Source organism: Dendrobium catenatum, unplaced genomic scaffold, assembly GCF_001605985.2.
Source record: "Dendrobium catenatum unplaced genomic scaffold, ASM160598v2 fragScaff_scaffold_743, whole genome shotgun sequence".
Lineage (NCBI taxonomy): Eukaryota > Viridiplantae > Streptophyta > Magnoliopsida > Asparagales > Orchidaceae > Dendrobium > Dendrobium catenatum.
The window spans coordinates 1062781-1072593 of NW_021319205.1; the positions used below are offsets into that span (position 1 = coordinate 1062781).

The following is a 9813-nucleotide window of genomic DNA, read 5'->3' on the forward strand; positions in this document are numbered from 1 at the left end:
TGATAATTATTATAAAATAAAAATTAATATTTACTAATTAATTTTAAAATAAAAATTAATTAAATAGTTAATATTATTTTTTAATCATTTTTTGTTAAATCATTTAAATAGTTACAATTTTAATCAATTTAATTAAAATTTTAAAATTTAGTCGGAAATTGAAAAAGCCTCCAGAAAATCCACTGGAAAATTCCATGGGAAATAAACAAACGAAAAATTTCATTGAAAAAGTTGTCTCATTGTTTTCCATCGGAAAACCGCCGAAAAATTAAGCGTCGGAAAGCCGCCGGAAAATTCATCCGAAAATGGGTGATTTCTTGTACTGCAAAACATTTTATTATTCCGCCCATATCAATTCTCTTGATCTTGAAGCATTCTTTGAGCATTTAAGTGTCTTAATGATGTTAGAATTGAGTGATCATAGGCTCGTTAAATTCACCTCACCAAGCCGCTCAATTTGACTATAAGCTTGTCAAATTTGAAGTTCAGATGATCCTTAATTTAATTTTAAAATTTTTTAATACAAAGATTGTCTCGAGATTCATGATGATTATATGATTTTTTTAGAGTCATATCAGCAATAAAATAATATTTAAATAATATTTTATGATTTAGCTTAGTGTCAATTATGCCTACACTGGTGGATCATTCAATTCATTTTCATTAATGTGTTTGAATCTACCCTATTTGAGCAAATTTCAAATGCACAACTTATGTCAACTGATGTCAGTTGGCACCATCGGCCACCGTGTGCTACCTCTGTCTGTCCATCATCGCCTACTGCCACTATCTCCAACCACCCATCATCAACAACGATCATCGCCACCAATCACCATTACCACCATCCGCAATCATCAATCACCTCCAATCAACTTTTAGTCCAATGCACAACTAGTATCTTTTACCTCATTTTAAAAAAAAAAAATTACTCCTCAATTTATAAAATATTTAACAAAACCACTTAAATATATTTTCAATACACTATCTTTATTATACACTATAGTTCTTTTATAATACATATCTTTTTAAGCAGAGCAACCAAACACATAATCCTTTGACAAATCTCATCAACAATGAGGATAGGATTTCTGCACTAAAGTCCATATAAACATATTTTAGCTATTTAGCTCTAGTATTTGAATAGTCTTTTTCAGTATGTTTTTTCTTCTAAGTTCAAATTGATGGTGATCATATTAATTTTCATTGTGATTATTTTTTTCAGAATATTTTAAACTTTTTTTATTTCATAAAATCAAAAAATGCTTTGGGATATGTAATATCCTCTTTCCTCCACACTAAGAAGAAAGATAAAACATAAATGATACATATAAAATCTAGGCTAGCTATAGAGACAATCTCCTCCTATATTCATCATAGCCTTTCAAATGGTTCCAAACAATTCATAAATATTGAGTTGACTGAACAACCCCTAAAGATAATTCTTCTTTAACATGATTTCTTACTTATCTTTATAATATCACGAGAAAATTCAATAAAATGTTGTTGGTTCAAGCCCTCAATAATTAGTTGAGGATTATAAATTGGTCGAACAATATGAGAAATATGAGTCGCATTGATAAATAAAAGATTAAAATATGATGAATCATTCTGTGCGGACACTGGACAGGTAGAACTGTCCGATTTGTCTCATTAATTGAACAGTAAATTAAAGCGCAGATCATTGTACTTTTAATGTTCATGCTGAGTTTTTATTGTTCATAGAAAATCTCTCCTAAGACACAAAAAACCATTTATAATTGACAAAATTAACCATGATTTCCTTATTACAATATGCATGCATATACAATCAAACTCTTACAACATTTATAACGAATTAAGTTCATATGAAGAGCACCATACCAATTTTATTCACCTAACAGCAACAAACTTTACCATACATGAAATAATCACCCAAAAGAAAAACAATAATAATAAGCATGCAAATTAATTAAGAAGCAGATGAAGAAGACAACTAAATGAGGAAGGAAAGCCTGATTACAAAGCCACTAAGGGCACTTGCGCCTGCCGTGGTGGGTGGTGAGGGCCGCATAGCAAGGGCACATGTATTGGTTGCCGTAAGTTCCCGGCGGCACGCAGTTGCAGCGCGCACAGCAGGTGCCACACGCTCTTCTGGAGGCCGAAGCTTCGAAGGGAAAAGATCTGTGAAGAAAAAGATAGATCAGGCGTGACATCCGGAGCAGTCTCCCGGAGATCCGCCCCTACTAACAGAACTCGTCAGAAATGGGTCCAAAAGAAGGCCCATAATGATGACAATTATAACGACGGTCAACATCCTGGAGAGTCTTCCAGGAGATCCCGTTATTCTCCTACTTCAACCAAAGACGAGCTTCATTTCGATCGCAGTCCGCGGATCGAAAAAGTAATCATTCCAAGTCAAGAACCTGAAATTCAGTGGCGTCGTCGCTCAGAAATTCAAGTACAAGAAGAAGAAAAAGAATATGACGATGATGACACTATGGAGATTGAGGTGGTTCGTATGATCAGCCACGTCAATGTTAAAGAGGAAGATAATGATGGTGATGAAGATGACTAACAATCACAACCACGTGAACGTGTTCACCGACGTCGCTACAGGGCTATATCCATCGCCAGCCGAAGTGTTCGCTCCTCGAAGGAAGAAAGGGAAGAAGAAGTCGGAGAAAACCCTTTCACTACTGAAAATATTACACTCGCAGATATGCGAAGACAAATGAGGCGACAGATGAGAGCAAAAGATAAAGAGATCTCTAAGTTAAATGATAAAATGACTGAGATGATGACTCAGATGACGGCCATGATGGAGATGATGTAGAAGACCACTTCTATGGGCCCTGCACCGGCTCAACCCGTCAACCAAGCTGCTAATTTTAAAAACCCTCAAGCGCCTCAAGCCTCAGGAGTGAAAGGTGTACATGAAGGTGGCGATAAGAAAAATGATCCAACCCGCCAGCGCACTCCCCAAAATGTGGCAAGCGCCTCTGAACCCGTAACTGCATCGCAGTTGGAAGGCTTAATCAGTGAAAAGATTAAAGCCATTATAGCAGCTGAACAAGTAGAGATGTTGGTAGGAAAAGGTCGCCCGTACCCAGCAGAGTACGATCAGGTGCCATATCTAAAGGGATATTCTGTGCCGAAGTTCAATATTTTCGATGGCAATAAAAATCTCAGACAGCACCTCGCGCAATTCAAAGCTACCTGCGGAAATACAGGAGGCAATGATGCTTTATTATTCAGGCAATTCGTGAGCAGCTTGAGTGGAACTGATTTCGAATGGTATGCCGAACTGCCGAATGATTCACTGAAGACCATTGCGGAACTGGAGGCCTTGTTCGTGAAAAGATTCGCCAGTGCGACTGAGAAAACTACCATTGCTGATCTCACCCTCGACAAAAGGAGAAAGGATGAATCAGTAACGAGGTACATAACACGCTGGCGCAATCTCATTATGAAGTGCGAGCAGCAACTAGAAGAAGAACATGGAGTTCAACTACTGATAGGAAACATTGATGACAAAATGCAACCCTTCTTATGCATGGCTTCTATTACAACCTTCCAAGATCTATTGGATAGGATGGTTAAGTTTGAAAAGTTGAACTTATCAAAATCTGAAAGCCTCCCTGACAAACCTAAAAATGCTAAGGCGCCTGATGCTAGGAGAAATGAAGTCTACTCCGCATTCCCTCCTAGGCCTGATAAAGGTAAACAGGCAGTGTATAATGTAGATAAAGAAAAGCAGCCTATGCAATATGAAGAAAAGCCAAAGCAAGCTTACAATCCAATCCCTCAACCAAAACTAGTTCTTGGAGGAAATGATAAACCTCAAGCCTTTCCTGGTGAAAGGAGCGCCAGAGGCAAACTGCAGGAGCTGGTGATAGAACGTTTCCCTCCCTCAAGGAGAAAATGAATAAATAATATTCATTTAAAAGGGAGAGTATCGCTAAACTATTCCGACAAGCACTCAAGAATAGTTTGAAGTTGCCAGAATGTAAGAGACCTGAAGAGTCCAAACACAGTGGCGACCCAAACTACTGCCCATATCATCGGGTAGTTAGCCATCCAATTGAAGATTGTTATATCTTCAAAGATTGGTTGGAAAAGATGTACAAGAGGGGAGAATTAACATTATCAGATAATGTGTTAGTTCGTCCCAGAAAGGAATTCACCCGGGTAGTCACGTCCTCTTCCGTACTCCCGCCTAAAGAAAAAATGAAAGAACCTATTCAAGAAGAACAATGGGAGACCGTGGTCTCCAAGAAGACAACCAAAAGCTGAAACAGCTAGAAGGAGTTCTTGGTGTCAAGTGGAAGTCCCCCACTGAGCCAGTACTGAACTTAAAATGGTTGCCTGTGTCACAAGCATCCACCTCTAAACAGTAACCTGGCCAAGCTAGCTCATTCAAATCTAATAAAGCAAAGTCAAAGTCTTCTAAGAAGAAAGCCAAGTTGAAGAAGCCTATGACGAAGAAGACTACAACTCAAAAAGCTATTGATAGTCTGGGTGAATATTACCAGACTACCAGGAGGCCTATTAAGCTCGGTGATTTTATAAAAGAGCTTAAAATAGATGAAAAGGAAGAAGAAGCTGAAGAAGCGGCCCCTGAGTTATGTCTAATAGTATCATCAGTGGAATTCAATTCAGAAGATCTATGTTTTCCAGATGACGAAGATTCAGACCCAAGCGTAGCATCGCAAATGAAGCAAGTGAAATTGGGAGACGATTCCGAGTCCACATGCAAATCTCCAGATGCGACAATGGCTGACTCTGAAGAGAATGCTTCATCAAATAAGTTTGAATCAGATGAGGTGGCCCAAGTACAGTTGAGAAGTGGCAAGGTACTGCCGCCTCCACCAAAGAAAGGGATCCTTAATAAAGATAAGGGAAAAGAGATAGTTATTATGAAGATATTATCCTCGAAGATCCCAAGAAAAATAATACTTTGTCCAAGGGGATAGATTACAATATCTTATCCCACTTGAGGAAGATCCCAGCACAACTCAGCATATATGATGCCCTCTTAATGTATAAAGACCTTCGAGAGACTTTGATCCAAGCTCTCAATGATCCAGAAAGATATGAAGCGTATTTTGCTGAGCGCAACTTGACGGAAGTCTTGCAAGCTTGAAATGAGCTCCTTATCACCTTTGCCGAGGATGATATGATGCTTGGAACGGCAGATCACAACCGCCCTTTGTATGTTACGGCAGAGAGCGACGGTATGATGATCAGTCGAATTTTGATCGATCCTGGATCTTCCGTAAATCTCATGAGCCTTAAGGCACTGAGATCCCTCTGCCTCGATGTGGAACATCTTGGGCAAGACAAGTTGATGGTGCATGGTTTCAACGAGAAAGGGAAGAAAACCCTTGGTTCATTTATGCTCCCTCTTGTATTTGGGGAACTCCATACAGAAGCCAAATTTCATGTGATTGATACAGACACCTCATTTAAGGCGCTACTAGGTCGCCCCTGGTTGCACGAATATGGCGTTGTCCCTTCAACATTACACCAGTACATGAAGTATCTCAGAGAAGGGGTTTGGAAGATTTGAAGATTTGGATTGGGATATTTGGGAAAATTTTATATTTAAAACTGAAAATTGCACCATCTTGCACTTAAAGCGGATGGTGGGGGAATGGATGATGGGCCCGATCAATATCCCATGGTTCCGTCGTCCCGGGCTATCATGGTCCCTGGTCTACCTAGTCAGAGGAGGTAGTCGACCCAACCTGACAGAAGGATCCTTGTCGGCAGCCATGGGTTGCTTCGTCCAAGAGAACCTTGTAGACCTGGGGGGAATGTTTGTCTAAGGGGACAAATTTGAATCCACCTTAGCTAACAGATGGCTTTGTGCCCTATCAATCATATCCTATTGATTCATATCTCAAGGATTTGATGCTAATAAGGAGCATATTGGCTCTGGCCATAACCGGTATATCGTGGTGCCATTTGGCGGCAAAACCACTCGGTTCAGAGGGGCCCGGGTCATAACCGTTTATCCTGCGGTGCCATTTAGCGGCAAAATCGCCGGTTAGAGGACACGTACCACGTCCTTACTGGCAGGAGATTGTTTGAGAATGGATCCTAGTGATATTTTCGACTAGGCATTTGGCTCTTTGTGAGCTAGAGTAGTTTTAATTTGTCCACCCCGACAAACTTTTGTGGAGGGTGGATGGATTTTGCTTTAAGTATTTGATAGTTGAACTTTCAGATTTAAATATCTTGGATTTTGAGTGGAGCTTTGGAATATTTGAAGTTTAGGTATTTGGGAGACATTTGAAAATATTTGGGAAACCCTCCGGTTGAGATCTGTATTCAACACGGTCATCATCGGGGTGTTTGGGGTCATTTTCCTTATTTAGATTGAACCTTTTTGACTCTATCTTACTGTCGACAGAGGATCGGATTTTATAGGCTTTATGCCCTTATTAGTGAATTCATATTGTTGTAGGCCTTGAAGGCCGAATATGAATGCACAAATTAAATATTCCGGTCAGCTCCGTAACCGCATATTTATTCGATATCTCGAACCGTGTCTACTCCAATTTCTCTATTTAGGAGGATCGGGTTTCGTAGGCTTCCTGCCTTTGTTTGTGAATTTTCTTAATTTTAGGCCTTGAAGGCCGAATATGAATGCATTAAAATAAGCATTCCAATCACATTCGTGATCGTATATTTGTCTGAGAATTTGAACCATGTATACTCCTATTCACCTGCTTAGGAGGATCGGGTTTCATAGGCTTTGTGCCTTTGTTTAGTGAATTCTTTTGATTGTAGGCCCTGAGGGCCTAACATGAGTGTATTGAAACAAATACATCGATTCCCACAACCCAATATCTGTTTGATAGTTCGAACCCTGTCGACTCCTATTGATCCGTATAGAAGGATCAGGTTCGAACTTGAATTCACTTATTGACCCGCGCAACATCCCTAGACGTCACGTGTGTACCAATAACATGCTCGCCGGGGCCCATGCGAGTGATTTTTATATTGATTTAGATATACCCCATTGTGTACTTATATGTATACAAACTATAATGCAGGTGCAGGGGTAGTTTGAAACATTTTGTAAACGCCTTCTGCTTGCATGAGTGTTGCAGATCCGGTGGCGTGGCGTTGTAGGTTGTAGACGCCTTCTGTCTGCTTGCATGAGTATTGTAGATCCAGTGGCGTTGGATTTTGATGTTGACTCCCCCTTTCTCAATCACCGGGGAAGGATTTTTTGAATTCTGGAGTCACAGACTGCTGACTTGGAAAGAACTCATTTAGGCTCTTCGGCGTAGTGGACTTGCTATTTCCGGTGTTTATGGGCATCCAAACTGTTTTTCTTCTTAATTATAAAACCAAAAAGAGACTTTGGAACACCAGGAAGTTTGATTCTAATTTGTTCAAACATTTCCCCCCTTTCTGCCAGGGGGTGTTCTTTTCGTACATCGAGCTACTTTTGTACCCGGTGTACTTGTAGATTTTGACCATCACTGTCATAGGTGATATCCGTACTTGTGTCCACAGTGGTTCGCTATGCTTACGAGGTTCTCACTGTTGTTATCCACAAATGGTTTGTAGTTATTTGCAGGGGACCGCTGTATTCAATACGACATCCTAAAAATATTTTGTAAAAGACCCATTGTTTCTGCACCATATCCACCCTTTCACCAATCTCGGGTGGGTTGTTGATTGTACTTGTTTGTAGGGAGGCGGATCCTCCATCATTGGTCTTCTGTATAGCCATCTCAATCAACAGGCATTTTTTTTGGTATTAGAGATCATATTAACACATACGACAGTCGTATGTGAATTTTGCAACTTACTACTATTGTTTTCCAATATAGTTCATTTTACCTCGTAGGAATCGTCGTAGGAGATGTACTTGTGTCCACAGTGGTTTGTCGTACATACGACATACACACTGTTGTTATCCACAAGTATTCATTTGCTGGAGATCAGTTGTATCCGCTACGACCTCCTAGTAGTATTCGTAGGAGAGCCATTGCTTTTGCATTGAAACCACCTTTCACCAATCTCAGGTGGTTTGTAGTCATTTGCGGGTGAGCCGTGTTGAATGCGACGGGTCTTTCATTGTTCAAGTCTGACTCAAGTCCTGATGTTCAAGTCTTGACACAGACACTTGCACATTTGTTTTAGCTTGAGTCCAAGTAGATTTATTCCTTGCAGTCAAATTTGATTCGAGTTCTTTTGATTGAGTTTTAGTTCCAATTTGATTTGATTTTTTATTTGGATTTGATCTTTAGGAATCATTTCAGTTTTGTTCAGGTCCTCTGCTCGTGCTCAATCAAGTTCGAAAGTCCACTGCTCTTTCTTATTTGAGTCCAGGCTCTTGTTCTTTTGAGTGCAAAACAGGTCCAAGTGTAGTAGTATTTCACCCGAAATTTCGGCAGCCTCCCGGCGTCTCCCCCGTTTAGGGGAAAACTACGAGAAAACTGGGTCTTCCCACCACGCGCAATAAAGGCGTGCATGGTAGGTGCCCTTTTTCGAGGACACCGCGGCCGTAACTTTTCTACCCACCACGCCAACAAAGGCGTGCATGGGGTCTTTGACGGTACCTGTTACAAGAAGAAGAGCAGTTTCTTTCCCCCCGCCCGGGAGTACTTATAAATTATTTCGGCCGCGCAAAGAAAAGGATACACCAGGCTCGCCTGGCCTCGCCGTGTGCGTCGAACCGGTTTTCCTCCTACCACGCTCACTAAAGGCTTGCTTAGGTGGTTTGCCGGTCTGACACGCATGTCGAGACAGGAGGGCGAGGGTCGCTCGCTTACCTTGTCGTAGGTGTCGCGCTAGTTGCCCCTCCCACCACGCTCAATAAAGGCGTGCATAGGTGATGAGGTAAGAGAGCGAGAAGGGAGGCGACTGTCCGCCTCATCGTAGGCGTCGGACCGGATTCCCTCCTACCACACTCAACAAAGGCGTGCTTAGGTGGTCTACCGGCCCGTCGTACACGCCGAGGACGGAAGCCTGAGTTTAGAAATTATACCTTCGGGGCCGGTGGACCGGCGGTCGTCGATGAAGGCTCGGGGACTGAGGCGGGAGAAGGCAGACACATTTTTTTAATATTAATTACAATAATAATTAAATAAGCATAATTAATAATTAATAACTAATTAGTAATTAATTATATTTAGTAAATTAATAATAATTATAATTAATTAATAATTAACTATAATTAATTGAAATTAATTATAGTTAACTAAGTAATTATAATTAGTAATTAACTACTAAATATGAATTAATTATAATTAATTAATTAATTATAATCATAATTAAATAATCACTAAAAATAATTAATAATAATAAAATAAAATAAAAATAAAACCCTCCCTCCTATTCTCTGGTTCGGCCAGACCTACGGGATTTGGCTGAGAATCGCGTTCAAGGGAGAAAGTTACCTACACAACCAGTGAGCTCCTGGTTCTTGAGTCCGATCAAAATGCCGTAACTTTCGATTTATATGAAGGGAAGGTCGGTCGAAGGAGCGACGTCAATCAGCCACGAGGAGGTCGGGGTAGCCGCACGGAAGGTAGAGAGTTATCTTCACTGCAAGCGAGCTCCGGTCGCTACTTACGATCGGACCAACAGGGGAGCCTAAAGTGAAAGTGTAAATGGCTTTTCTTTCTTGAAAATCTCTAAATCTCAGAAAACTCATGTGTCCTTTGATATTTTTGATTCTTGAGTTTGAAAATGATGACTTTGAATTCATATTATGCATTAAAATTCTATTAGATACAAAAATATTCTTTATGCAAGAAGATAGAGAAGATTCAATTTCTTTATCTAATTTAAATTATTTTGGATTAGATT

General features: G+C 40.3%; 1 protein-coding gene across 1 annotated transcript; it reads right to left on the reverse strand.

Moving 5' to 3' along the window:
- Nucleotides 1-1735: 1735 nt before the first annotated feature.
- LOC114580039 (gibberellin-regulated protein 1-like) lies at nucleotides 1736-2192 on the reverse strand. Its single transcript, XM_028696474.1, has one exon. It carries the CDS (start codon nucleotides 2190-2192, stop codon nucleotides 2007-2009), a length of 186 nt encoding a protein of 61 aa, XP_028552307.1. The 3' UTR covers nucleotides 1736-2006.
- Nucleotides 2193-9813: the final 7621 nt, after the last annotated feature.